Source organism: Elaeis guineensis, chromosome 9, assembly GCF_000442705.2.
Source record: "Elaeis guineensis isolate ETL-2024a chromosome 9, EG11, whole genome shotgun sequence".
NCBI classification, from domain to species: domain Eukaryota; kingdom Viridiplantae; phylum Streptophyta; class Magnoliopsida; order Arecales; family Arecaceae; genus Elaeis; species Elaeis guineensis.
The window spans coordinates 1,426,040-1,440,913 of NC_026001.2; the positions used below are offsets into that span (position 1 = coordinate 1,426,040).

At 37.2% G+C, this 14,874-nt stretch overlaps 1 protein-coding gene across 3 annotated transcripts; it reads right to left on the reverse strand.

Moving 5' to 3' along the window:
- Positions 1-622: 622 nt before the first annotated feature.
- On the reverse strand, positions 623-3,479 carry LOC140850866 (uncharacterized). 3 transcript variants are annotated; one of them, XM_073243862.1, is made up of 4 exons: positions 3,219-3,479; positions 2,782-3,104; positions 1,025-1,114; positions 623-930 (listed from the first exon to the last, which is right to left on the reverse strand). In XM_073243862.1, exons 1-3 carry the CDS (start codon positions 3,351-3,353, stop codon positions 1,051-1,053), a joined length of 522 nt encoding a protein of 173 aa, XP_073099963.1. In that variant the 5' UTR covers positions 3,354-3,479; the 3' UTR covers positions 623-930; positions 1,025-1,050. The 3 variants fall into 3 exon arrangements, with proteins under 3 accessions (XP_073099963.1, XP_073099964.1, XP_073099962.1); XM_073243863.1 differs by having other exon boundaries at positions 1,025-1,102; positions 3,219-3,475; XM_073243861.1 differs by lacking the exon at positions 1,025-1,114 and having other exon boundaries at positions 3,219-3,464.
- Between the last annotated feature and the right edge of the window lie 11,395 nt (positions 3,480-14,874).

The following is a 14,874-nucleotide window of genomic DNA, read 5'->3' on the forward strand; positions in this document are numbered from 1 at the left end:
CTAGGATTAAGGTTTGACAGAAAATTGTAATTTTTCTATAATGGTATCTCTTCATCTGAAAGTATCTCTTTTCCTTTTCTTTTTAATATATTTTCTATAATGGTTTGCTTACTATTATCATGATGTTTGTATCTCGAACTCTCAAGGTTGGATGGATGTTGAATGTTTAGCTTCGCCTGGTAAAGCAAAGGTATCCATGATCACCAAAACAAAGACAAATAGTAGATATGTATGACCATGCTATGATCAAATACCCCAGTAATTTATTGCAGGGATTGGCTCTGTTCGGGATTTATTTGAATCATTAGCAGAATCTTTTAACCCAGTGATTGGTCACTTCAATTATCATCTTTCTATTTCAACTTCTCTCTGTAAAATCAGCACTTACGTTGGCCATAGTTGACACAATTAGAAAACCCAGTGATAGGCAACATCTATGTTTTGGATTAATCTTGCTTAGTTCGAACCAGTGTTACTAGTAGTCAAGTTGGAACTAGCTCTTTACTATCAACCGATGTGGGCCTATGTCGACCAGCTATCCATCAGCAACTAATGGTTTCTAACCTTAAAAAAATGCCATTTCACATGAGTGGACAGCACCAGGATCATTTTCAACGCCATGTCACTCCAAAAGATGCATATCAAGTATTTATTTGCTGAACTTTATCATATGGATGTTCATATAATTACAATTGCCATATTTTCGATAGATACCTGATGCATGACCAAGTTCACATGACATGGAAATCAAAATGCAGCCATAAGGATATCATAAACACACTGAGTCTCAATGTCAAAATTATTAAGCTGCCTTGGCTTGGTCGAACAAGTCATAGAAGGAAGACTCATTTCCAAGTTTGTTTGAGTGTTGTTGTTTGAAGTTGCATGCATACACGTTCAAGAGTTCTGAAGCTCTCTCTTGCACTTCTCCTGCTCAAAGTAGAAACAAAATACAGAATAAGTAGCAAATAAGCATAGCCAAATCTACGTCATATCTGTTGGTAGAGTTGTAGCTCGACCATACCAAATCTACATCATATCTTCATAAGGCTAAATGTGATACATGAGACGAGACCTAACATTTGCTTGGCCAAGCCGGATCCTATATAAATCACTTCAACCCATTCCAGTTATCCATCCAAAATTGATATAAATATAATTGTTTAGAAAAGCAGCAGAGAGAGTTAAAGCTATCATTCAATAGATTCTAAAAAGCATTTCATGAAACAATGGTTTGGCATCTAGCAGAAAAGACTATATAGGCAAACCAAACCTATACTCTCCACTAGGGATGGTAATGCAGGTGTATATTTGGATGTCCACCGTCCTCACAAATCTCCATATGAGATTCAAACATCTAACGGATTCTAGGGCATTTCATCCAACAGTGATAGGACATTTAGCAAAAAAAAAGAAAAAATGTAGGCGAATCCAACCTATTGTGAAAAAGATACCCTTGTCCACCCGAGTCTATAAAATAAGAAGTGGAGTCCCTTGCCGAGAATAATCCAGCTATAGATCCACCACATCAGCCCATTTCCTAGAGCTCGATTGCTTCTACATACGGTCCACTACAATAAGCTCCTCCAGCATGCCTTGGGCTCAATTAGGTAGTGGCCGCAAACCGCCTTGAGGGCGACAATGCCGAAGATAAACTGGGGAGAAGTAATTTCTAAAAAACTCCTGAATTTTGAATTATTTACTGTACTAAGCTATACTTTTCACTTTCAAGTCGTCTATATGGTTCAAATTATTTACCACATTTGTCATGCAAATGATTGTTCAAAATTGATTGCCAATGGATAAATCATTGAGTCAATCTTAAATCAGCAATAGTAGTTGTTGCGATCATAGGTCAAGGAGTCGGATAGCTCAGATCGTTGGCTTATGTCTCCGTGCCCGTCATGGATCAAGAGGTCAGATAGTTCGAATGGTTAGCTTATGCCTCCGTATCCGTATACATGAGACATTGTTCATTTTGATCTCTGACACTATTATACAGGGCCTCACAATTTTGTCCATTAAAAGGCACCTTACAGAAAAGAGAAGGTTCCAATCTATATAAGCCATACTCTCTCTTGACTCATTATCGATGTAGGACTAAAGATGCTCTCTTTGTACTGCAACACAACCCTCTAGTCAAGAGAGAATATGTGTGGGCAGAAGGCATTCTCACAAACGGTGCCAATATTGCGGTCACGAGTCAAGAGATCGGATAGCTCGGATGGTTGGTTTATGCCTCTGCACCCGCATACATGAGGTATTATCCATTTTGATCTCTGATATAGTCGCACAGGACCTCACGATTTTATTCTTTAAAAGGTATCTTATGGGAGAAAGAAGATTCTAATCTATATAAATCATACTTCTTAATTCACAATCAATGTAAAACTAAAGATGCCCTCTCTACACTACACCACAATAATAGTAATGGTATGAAAAATGGCTTTAGAGTATGTATCAAAATTCTGAAAAAAATATGCCGTTACCAGGCTAACTATGATGGGTTTAGTTTGTATCTTTCGCATGAAAGAATGATTGATCTTTATGGATTATATTTTGCACAGCTATCAAAGTAGGATGTCAGCTTCATAATTTGGGCTGTGGATGGATGGAAAAGATTCAGCATGCTTTGCAAGCTGTGCAAAATATGATTCAATGATTAAGGTCGAGGAGAAGACGAAGATCAACCATTATTTATTATGCTGTGCAAAAGATACAACCTGAACCCAGATCGTCACCGGACATGCATGATACAGGGGAATGAAGTTTGGTCAATACTCATCATCTTCCTCCTCCTCGTCCTCATCTTCATCATTCCCATCCTCTTCTTCCTCCTCCTCCTCCTCCTCATCCTCATCGAAGCAAGGATGGCTCATCCGTCTAACTGGGCTGTCTAAATTGCCGCAGCTGTAGTTATTAATGATGATTACGTTGCCCTGGCCATAGATGCCGCCGACGTTGCCGCCGCCCCATGCGCCAGGGTAGTAGATGGCGCCAGCGTTGCCGCCGCAAGGCCAACCATGTCCGTCGTAACCGTTAAGGTTGTGAAAACCGGCACCCAAGCCATATCTGCCATTGTTATCAAGACCACCACAGAGGGGCTGCAGACAAAAACAGATGACATCAACATCAGGAAAAATTCCATGTTAAGAATCAGACCGGCACAATTCACCGGTCCTCTCGCTAGCAAGAGAGAGACACGACGACAGGCTAACCATCTTGTCTGAATTTGTTGGGTGAATTTGAGCCTCCGCTCCGCGAGATCTCTGTTCGCCTCGAAACGCTTCCAGGGCTTGGCCGGTAAATTTATACAGGGCACCGATTCCGGTAGGGGCAGAACAATCCCCCATTCTAGCAGATAATTTGATGCCTGGATGGTGGCTGACCGCAGGTCAATGCGTAAAAGACGCAGGAAGTGTACTGGAAATGATGGATGGATGGATGGTGGACTTTCTTTTCGGAAAGATGCTAAATTTTTCTTTCCCCGATCGAGATGCCAATTCGCAGAAGGGAATGCCAGGTGGATGACTCGATTCCTTGCGAGCAGCTATCGAATCGAATCTTATAATGGCCGACTATTTTGGATATGTTTGTTTATTGTAGTAGTGGTTCACAGATGCTTTATGCTGGCCCATGTGAGCGAGAAAGAGATGCTTTGAATGCCCATGCCGAGTCAAGCCGACAATTGTCCGGATATGGGTTTTACGATCCCATACGTTGCAGCAGCTTTTGCGGCAAGTTTTCTTAGAGATTGCATGCAGCTTTTGCAGCAAGCTTCATTAGAGATTGCATGTAGCGCTACCATGCCAGTTAGTTCATGGGGTGAGCTAACAAGACCTTGTCAAAAGGGAGTTATGTTGTCTAAAGATAGTATCATTTATTAATAATTTTATGACAAAACACAATTCATCTATTTGAAGTTTAAAAAAATAAGTATAATGTTTTAGGTTTTTTTTTAAAAAAAAAAATCAACAGGCCGACCGGTAAAGCTAAGTGGGTGTATCTCACTATCTCTCCTCCAAATTTAATTCTATATGTTGGTTTCCCACCCCCACCACACCCCCCACCTCCCCCCCACAAAACCCACCAACCCCGAAAAAAAAAAAAAAAAAAAAAAATTATTTGATTGTATTTCCATAATTGATTGCTTTTTTAAAAATATCCAGTTATTTTTGAATTGAGGAGGAGAAGGAATTAGTTTTATACTTTCTCAAGCATGCAGTAGCTATGTACTATACGACCACCCTCAACATTTTATTTTCTTGCACGTTTGTCAATTGCCAATCTAACCTTAAAATTGGCACTACCATGTATACAAAGACACACAAAAGGATAGGTGTTAAATCAAAACAAAAAAAAAAATCTCATAAAATATAAAGAATAAATTTCTCGAAAGAAAAAGGCCAAAAGTTAGCCTAATATTCACTCGAGTTTGCCAATACATATTTCAGTATATGTATCAGTTGTTACATTAACCTTTATATTTTATTATCATGAAGATTCTAAAAGTAACATAATATTTTCATATCCATTTTATGTTGCGATAATTAAGAAAAGGATAACAACTGTATAATAACTGCATTGTCTATAGATATTTGATTACAAAAAAATATTGTGATAGGATCTATAGTCAGATAATAGGTCATTTTCTTGTGACAAAACTGTTCCAATAATCAAATGGAGGCAACTATTTTACTTTTTTTTGTATATATGCGGCCATTATTTTACAATCTCCACCTCCCATTGTTGCCCAGCTATGCAACCCAAGAGGTTGAGTGAATTGGGTTTCTAAAAATTTTAAACTTAACTTATGTCTTATGAAAAATATTTAACAATAGCTAAATAAATAAATAGGAAGAGTATAGTTGATTCAAGACTAATGGTTAAAAGCAAGAATGCAAAAGAATAAAGAAGTTCTAAAGAAGAGCAATTAGGCACAACACAAACAAAAGGATTTATAGTGGTTCGGTGCCAACCTTGCACCTACATCCACTCCCCAAGCTCCTATTTGGGAATTTCAATCCACTAACTAGTATTCAACCTGAATACACTCGTCGGAAACTCTGACTCTAGCTATCCCAAGCTAGTCCCCTTATTTTCCGGGTATAAGCCAACCCAATACACTTTGATTCAAGGTTTGGATCAATCTTTCCTTGTTTTGGAATCCTTCCAAAACAAAAACAATAATTCAAACAGAGTATAACAATCAATAGCACAGAAAATACAAAAGAAGCTCCTTTAATGAGTGAATGAGGCTTTAAATACACTTTTCTCAAAGAGAAGAAGGCTCTTTTCGATTTTCTCAAGGTGGTTGGAGACTTGAATGTGCACTTGAGGAGTTGGTGAGCTTGAATTAAAAGCTTCTTGAATGCTTTGAGTGAGCTCTTGCTTAGGGCTGAAAAGTATGCATGAAATTCTCTTTTCAAAAATCTCTCTTATTTTTTATTCCCACCTTTTTGTCCCTTTTATAGCTTTAAGAAATGGTGGAGAACAATCTGGGCTGAAATAGAGCCGTTAGACCACATTAAATGAGCATTAAAAGCACTTAAAATTGGTTAAAAACTAATCATTGCGGAACTTTCTCGTCACAAAGGTCGACTCATGCTCATGGGTCGACTCATAGGTCGACCTCTGTGAAAAAATAGCAGAAAATAAAGGTTCTGTTATTTTGGCTTAAAAACAGTAGAGGTCGACTCATGCCTGGGGGTCGACCCATGGGGTCGACTCACAGACTATGCCAAGACTGTGCCAGCTAAAAAAATCTGCGTGCCAAACAGCTCATTGTGCCATGAGTCGACTCATGGGGTCGACTCAAATTTTCAAACATGGATATCTTTCAAAATACATGTCAAAAATTATAAAATTTTCATCAATGGATCACAAATCTTTTGTTCTAGCACTTGATGCTTTCAAATAAGAGTTTGGTAAAATTACGATTTTGCTCTTGAAAAGCAATAAGTCTTTTTCAAGCGAAAATCATTAGTACCTCTTCAAATGCTTTGTAATCATCAAAATCAATCCAAAGAGCAACAATCTCCCCTTTTTTCATGATGACAAAATACTTGAGCAAAAGCATATATATGAAACATTGAGCATGAATTTCAAAGTTATGAAGATGCATTATTTGAATATTATAGCCATGTATTGGAATGAAATGCATCATAGGTAGTTTGAAGATAAATAAAAAATTTGCTATCAATTTGAAAATTACTTATAACTGTATTTGTTTGAAAAGAAGATTGATTCTTTGGTTTCGGTATCAGAGCAGAATATTTTGTATCAGAGCAGAATTTGCCTAAGAATTTGAAAATTTGCTCTTTGCTTATGAATTTGAAAATTTGCTCTTGACTTATTTCTCAATTGCTTAACATTTTGCTTTTGATTCTTTAATTTCTCTCCCTTTTTGACAGCATCAACAAAAATTGTTTACTCCCTCTTTTTTAAATATATTTTCTCTATTTCTTTCTTTTGATGAAATTAATTTTACTAATGTTACTTCTTTAGCTTCCTTCTTTATTGCTTGTTCTTAGTTGCGTATTGTTTTACTCCCCCTGAATACAGCAAACAGAAAAGATATACCATTGGATATCATGGATAGCATATTGCAATTCATAGTATTTTAAGCATGCACATAATTAAAAGCAACTCAATTTGAAGGTCATTCATTGAAAGTCAAAGAGTATATATATATAATCAAAAAGTGACTGATACCACATAGTTGTTCCAATACATATACCAAAATACAAAAGTCAATCAGTCAACATCATTACATGGCTCAAAAGATAGATCCTAGAATGAAACTAAAGATAAGACTAACTACAAAGATCTAGTAGAGATCATGATTGGATGGATCAGAGTTAGATAAATCGGAGATGGGGTGAGGAGATGAAGGATCACGACCAAGGGCTCGACCTCTACCCCGTTTGCCTCTGCCACGAGTGGAGGTGCCGGCACGAGTGGGTGGGTGAGATGATCCTGAAGGCTGAGAAGCAACAGATTGAACTGCAAGAGAGAGTCTGATGGTATCCAGAAGGTTCAAGACTCTCGAAACAGACTGTAGCAGTGCAGTGAACTAGGTGGAAGCATGCTCACTGGAGCCTCTGATCTCTCTCCTCAGAAAATCAAATCTACTCTCCAAGACTCCTCTAAGTCTGGCAGCCTCGGTAGATAGGTCTGAGACCTCAGTGATGCACTCCTGTAGCTGTGGATGTACCAGAGCTAATACTTTCTCCTGCAAGTCAAGTACTCTCCCAGTCAGTCTCAATATATAACCCTCAAGCTGCTGAATGCAAACTGACGGAACTGAAATCATCTGGAAGACAGTGGAGATGTGAGGGATCAAAGTTTGATCAGATACATCATGTGATGTGGATCCCTGTGCAAAAGCTGAAGTGCCCAACTGTCGAGAAAGTAAGGAAGCCACACGTTGAGAGATCATCTCTATCTGGTCATCAGCCAATCTGATCTCTGAGAGATGTGCTCTGTTGTCTGACTGCTGGACTGGAGTGTGCCTCCTAGTAGACTCTGATGGGCCAGCCTCGGGATCAGAAATGAACTGAATGTCTGAAGATGCTGCCCTGATATCATGGAGAGGTGATGAAGGACCTTCTACCTCAGCTCTGTCCTTAACTCTCTCTTCTACACCTTTAGTCCAACCACTATCTATCTTAGTAAATCCCATGCGGTGCAAAATATGTTGGTTGATGGTGTCAGAGTGAGAAAGCCTAGCTGTTGTCTCCCCTTCAAAACTAACTCCAAACCTCCTGAATACCAAAGTGAGGGCCATACCGAAAGGCATATGTGCTTTGGATCTATTTAGGGTTTCCCTCATAGCTTCTATCATTAATGCTGGGAGGTTTAGGGGGGTTTGGATAATCACATGAAACATGATGCAGATGTCTCGGCCTGAGAGGAGGTCATGTCTACCATTTCTAGGGAAGAAAAGCTTTGTTATCATTTGATGTAGTATCCTCATCTCAATGGAAAGGATCTTGATCTCTAGTTTGTTTAGGCTTCCCGAGAAGGTTCTTTCTAGAATCACATTAATTCCTTCTTCTTTGACTGGGAGTTCCATGTTTGAGTATCCCTCACAGGGTAAATGAAGAATTTCTCTCAAAAGTATAGTATCTAGATAGATATCTATACCCTTAACAATGGATGTTACTGTTCCATTGCCATAGCTCAAGTTCAGATAAAATTCCCTAATCAAATCCACATAAGTAATTTCTTTAAGTGAGCAATAGTATCCCCAACCTTGATCTTTGATTTTTGAACCAATGGAGAACCCCTCTTTTTCAAAAAATCTGAAATCTACATTTTTTTCGAGTTCTACCTTTCTATCAGATAAGAGAATCTTACTGGGGCTTAATGGAGACCGAGAAGAACCTGGAGCAGATGCCGAAACAGGGATGAAAGCTGATGAGATCTGAGAAGCCTGTCTCTTCCTGCGCACGCCTTCTTCCAACTCGTAGACCGACTTCCTTCTTTGTGGGAGCTTTATTTTTGGAGCCATTTCCACCACCAGAGCAAGCAAGAGTCTTATGAGGTCAAATGTGTGAAGAGATAGAGGGATTTTAGGGGAAGGATAGAGATTTTTGGAGGAGTAATACCCCGATTTGGAGGAGAAGGATAGAATCTAGGGCACGCTCAATCCGTTCTAATCAAGGGAGGAAAAAGGAAAGAGCTCGATTCCTAAGGGTCGATTTGAGGTGTAAGGGGTGATGGGAGAAGAATCTTGGGGGAAGGACTTGGGTTTGGAGAGGAAGAAAAGGAGACCTAAGGTTTTGGAGGGAGGAAGAAGACGGTGGAATGGGTCGGCTCAAAGAATGGATTTTCAATAAAAAGGAGCCCGTGGGATTTTGGCCAAAACTACAAGTTTGCCATTGGGTCGACCCTAGGGGTCGACTCATGGCTCACAGAAATTCAGAAAAAATGATGAACAATTTCCAAAAAATTTGAAACTTTAGGAGAAGGATATTTCTCAATGATCAATTATGAGAATGATAATTTTGAGCTTTTAAGCCCAAGAGAAATGATGAGAATTGAGTTCAAAGAGTTTTTGACATTGATCCCTTGGGATCAGAGAGATATTTAAGCAGATGGATCAAGGATTCCTAGTTCTCTCCTAATTTCACAGAATCTATCTTCACTTAGGCCTTTGTAAAGATGTCAGCTAATTATTTTTCAGTACAAACATAGTCAAGAATTATATCTTTATTTTGAACATGTTCTCTTATAAAATGATGCCTGATTTCAATATGTTTAGACCTAGAATGCTGAATTGAATTTTTAGTAAGATTTATGGCACTAGTGTTATCACATCTTATGGGAGTTTCATTAAGTTTGATATCAAAATCTTCGAGTTGTTGCTTAATCCACAAGATTTGAGCACAACAACTTTCGGCTGCAATATATTCGGCCTCGGCCATAGATAATGTTACCGAATTTTGTTTCTTGCTAAACCAAGAGATTAGGTTAACTTCAAGAAATTGGCAAGTTCTACTAGTACTTTTTCTATCTAATCTACATCCAGCAAAATCAGCATCTGAATATCCTATTAAATCAATTAATGAGTCCTTACAGTACCATAATTCTAGAGTTTGAGTACCATTCAAATATCTAAGGATTCTTTTAACAACATTCAAGTGAGATTCTTTAGGATTAGATTGAAATCGAGCACAAAGACTGACACTAAACATAATATCAGGTCTGCTAGCTGTTAAATATAGTAGAGAGCTAATCATACCTCTATAATATTTTAAGTCTACACTTTTACCTTCTTCATCCTTGTCAAGCTTACATGAAGGGCTCATGGGTGTGCCAATTGCTTTGGAGTTCTCCATTCCAAATCTTTTGAGTAATTTCTTTGTGTACTTGCTTTGGGTGATGGAGATTTCTTCCTTTGTTTGTTTGATTTAGAGTCCGAGAAAGAATGTAAGTTCTCCCATCATGCTCATCTCGAACTCCCCCTGCATGAGCTTTGCAAAATCTTGACAAAGAGATTCATTAGTAGACCCAAAAATAATGTCATCAATATATATTTGTATAACTAATATATCATCTTAATTTCTTTTAATGAAAAGGGTTGTGTCTACATTACCTCTTGAAAAACCATTATTAAGTAAAAATTTGCTTAGCCTTTCATACCAAGCCCTGGGTGCTTGTTTCAAACCATATAGAGCTTTATTTAATTTAAAAACATGATTAGGAAAAGCATGATTTTCAAAATCTGGGGATTGTTCTACATAGACTTCTTCAGCAATATATCCATTCAAAAAGACACTTTTGACATCCATTTGAAATAATTTAAATTTCATAAAGCAAGCATAATTTAAATTACCTATAGTCTAGCAACAGGTGCAAAGGTCTCATCAAAATCAATTCCTTCTTCTTGATTATAACCTTTAGCAACCAATCTTGCTTTATTTCTTATTACATTTTCAATGTTCATCTAATTTATTTTAAAAACCCATTTTGTGCCAATTATTAAAAAATTTTTAGATCTTGATACTAAAGTCCATACATTATTTCTTTCAAATTGATTAAGTTCTTCTTGCATTGCATTAATCCAATTATAATCTTTTTCAGCTTCTTCAATGATTTTAGGTTCAAGATGAGAGACAAAAGCAAAATGATTGAATGCATCTTTAAGTGAAGAACGAGTTCTTACCCATGCATAGGATCACCAATAATTAGCTCCTTAGGGTGATTGTGAACATACCTCCATTCTTTGGGTAGATCATTTGTACCTTGAGGTTGTTCTTCACCTCCCTCATCCTGTTTGTCTTCATGTTCCTCATCATCTTGAATTGTTGAATCTTTCAGAGTGATCTCCTTTATCCCTTCTATAAGAGGATCTGCATCATCAACACCTTCATTCTTCTTTGAAGGAAGATCGTTAGTTTCATCAAAGACAACATGTATTGACTCCTCTACTACTAAGGTTCTCTTGTTAAACACTCTAAAAGCTTTACTAGAGGAGGAGTAATTAAGAAAAATCACTTCATCGGATTTTGCATCGAATTTTTCAAGTCTTTCTTTACCATTATTTAACACAAAAATTGGCAACCAAAAACATGAAAATATACAATATTAGGTTTTCTTCCTTTCCAAAGCTCATAGGGGGTTTTCTTTAAAATTTGTCTAATCAAAGCACGATTTAAAATGTAACATGCCGTGTTAATAGCTTCCACTCAAAAGTATCTTGGAAGGTTGCTTTCACATAGCATGGTATGGGCCATTTCTTCTAGGGTTCTATTTTTTCTTTCTACTACCCCATTTTGTTGGGGTGTCCTAGGTGCTGAAAAATTGTGGCATATTCCTTTTTCATCACAAAATTTTTCAAATTTTTGATTTTCAAATTCGGTTCCATGATCACTTCGGATATTTTGAATTGAAAATCCTTTCTCATTAGTGACTTTTCGGTAAAATTTAGAGAAAACTTAAAAAGTTTCATCTTTGTGTGCCAAAAAGAAAACCCATGTAAAACAAGAGAAATCATCAATAATTACAAAATCATATCATTTTTCTCTTAGACTAGTAGTTCTAGTAGGTCCAAATAAATCTATGTGCAATAGCTCTAAAGGTCTAGAGGTTGAAACAATATTTTTAGATTTAAATGAAACTCTTGTTTGCTTACCTAGTTGGCATGCATCACAGATTCTATCCTTTTCAAAATTCAATTTTGGCAAACCAAGAACCAATTCCTTCTTAATTAGTTTTGAAAGTGAATGCATGCTAATATGTGCAAGTCTACGATGCCAAAGCCAACTAGTCTTATTAATCTTGGCATTCAAAGATACTAAGCATTGCATGTTTATCTTGGATAGATCATTCAAATCTACCATATAAACATTACCATGTCTATGTCCAACAAATTTAATGCCTTCATTAATAGGACTAGTTACAATACAAACAGAAGATTCAAAAATAACTTTATATCCTTTATCACAAAATTGACTAATTTTAGTAAATTATGCTTTAAACCATCTACTAACAAAATATTTTCAATGTACTTGGAGGGAGTGATACCAATGTTACCTATACCGATGATCTTTCCTTTACCATTGTCTCCAAAGGTGACCATCCTCCATTCTTAGCGTCAAGTGTGATGAATTGGGATTCATCACCAGTCATGTATCTCGAGCATCCGCTATCAAGATATCATTTTTGTTTCCTCCTTGGGATGTAGACACACCTGCAGACAAAAGTCAAGTTTTTGTTTTAGGTATCCAAGCTTTCTTGGGTCCTTTTTGGTTAGTCATAATGGTTTCTTTTGGAACCCATATTTTCTTTACATTTGAGTTTACAGATTTGTTAGAGAAGCAAGTGTATGACTTGTATCCTACTCTACCACATTTGAAGCAAGTAATATTAGAAAACTTGTTACTTGAAGAGTTTACATAGATATTTTTTAAATACTTTTATTTCTTTAAGGGGTTATAGCCAAGTCCAGCCTTATCATACACGGCCTTTTGATTTTCAAGAATCATATTAAGTTATTAGAACTCAAGGTGAAATTTTTAACTATTGATTTTAGCTTGGCAATTTTATTCTTTAAATTTTGATTTTCTTGAAGCAGGGTGGATTTTTCAATTGAAATGCTTTCATTTTGTTTCAGTAAAGATTGATTTTTTGATTTTGATCTTTGTTCTTTATCCCTAGTTTCTTTAGTTCATCAATTAAATCATAAAAAGCTTCATGAAGTTCTTCAAATGTAAAGTCACTAGGAGTTTTGGAGTTTACCTCATTTTCATGTGTCATAAGGCACAAGTTGGCTTGTTCTGTTGAGTCTTCCTCTTCGAAGCTTGAGTCATCACTCCCACTCCAAGTGGCCATCATAGCCTTCTTCTTGTACTTCTTGGGACCCTTCTTCAGTTGTGGGCATTCGGACTTGAAGTGTCCCGGTTTCTTACATTCATAGCAGATAAGAGGTTGGTCTTTATCCTTTTCTTTACTCTGTTCTCCTTTTGTGAGTGACCTCTTCCTCATTCCTTGTTTCTTTTTCTCAAAAATTCTTGAACCTTCTGGTAATGAGTGCCATCTCTTTATCATGCTCTTCATTATCAGTGTCATCAGTTTCTTCATCTAGTTGAGCTATGGATTTGAGGGCGATTGTTCTATTCTTTTTGACTTCTTCCTCTTGATGTTGTTTCATGCTCAGCTCATGTGTCATCAGTGATCCAAGAAGCTCTTCCAAGGATAGAATGTTCAGATCCTTGGCTTCTTGGATGGTGGTCACTTTGGCTTCCCAATTCTTGGTAAGGATCTGAGAATCTTTCTCACAAGCTCACTATTAGAATAGGACTTATCAAGACTCTTTAAACCATTTATAATATCAGTAAAATGAGTAAACATTTCAGTTATAGATTCATCATGCTCCATTTTGAAAAGTTCATATTTATGTACGAGCATGTTAGTTTTGGACTCTTTTACTTGATTAGTTCCTTCATGGGTTACTTCTAATCTATCCCATATTTTTTTAGCAGACAAGCAAGTTGAAATGCGATTAAATTCATTTGCATTAAGAGCACAATACAAGACATTCATAGCTTTAGCATTTAGTTGGGCCATTTTCTTATCAACCTCATCCCAATCTTTTTCAGGTTTGGCTGATTCCACACCATCAATAATTTTAGTGGGTGTGTGAGGGCCGTTTACTATGATACTCCACATATCATAGTCGAGTGCTTGAATGAAGATTTTCATCTGAGCTTTTCAATAGGTATAGTTGGATCCATTGAAAAGTGGAGGTCGGTTAGTGGACTGCCCCTCGGCTAGAGAAGTACCAACTTGAGTTGCCATAGATCTTTAGCTCTTTGATTGGTTAGATCAAAGTAGGGTTAGAGCACCGGGCTCTGATACCACTTGTTGCCCAGCTATGCAACCCAAGAGGGAGGGTGAATTGGGTTTCTAAAAATTTTAAACTTAACTTATGTCTTATGAAAAATATTTAACAATAGCTAAATAAATAAATAGGAAGAGTATAGTTGATTCAAAGCTAATAGTTAAAAGCAAGAATGCAAGAGAATAAAGAAGTTCTAAAGAAGAGCAATTAGGCACAACATAAACAAAAGGATTTATAGTGGTTCGGTGCCAACCTTGCACCTACATCCACTCCTCAAGCTCCTACTTGAGAATTCCAATCCACTAACTAGTATTCAACCTGAATACACTCATCGAAAACTCTGACTCTAGCTATCCCAAGCTAGTCCACTTATTTTTCGGGTACAAGCCAACCCAATACACTCCGATTCAAGGTTCGGATCAACCTTCCCTTGTTTTGGAATCCTTCCAAAACAAAAACAATAACTCAAACAGAGTATAACAATCAATAGCACAGAAAATACAAAAGAAGCTCCTTTAATGAGCGAATGAGGCTTTAAATACACTTTACTCAAAGAGAAAAAGGCTCTTTTCGATTTCCTCAAGGTGGTTGGAGACTTGAATGTGCACTTGAGGAGTTGGTGAGCTTGAATTAAAAGCTTCTTGAATGCTTTGAGTGAGCTCTTGCTTAGGGCTGAAAAGTATGCTTGAAATCCTCTTTTCAAAAATCTCTCTTATTTTTGATTCCCATCTTTTTGTCCCTTTTATAACTTTAAGGAATGGTGGAGAACAATCTGGGCTGAAATAGAGCCGTTAGACCACATTAAATGAGTATTAAAAGCACTTAAAACGGGTTAAAAACTAGCCGTTGCGGAACTTTCCCGTCACAGGGGTCGACTCATGGGTCGACTCATGCTCATGGGTCGACTCATGGGTCGACCTCTGTGGAAAAATAGCAGAAAATAAAGATTCTGTTATTTTGGCCTAAAAACAGCAAAGGTCGACTCATAGGTCGACTCATGCCTGAGAGTCGATCCATGGGGTCGA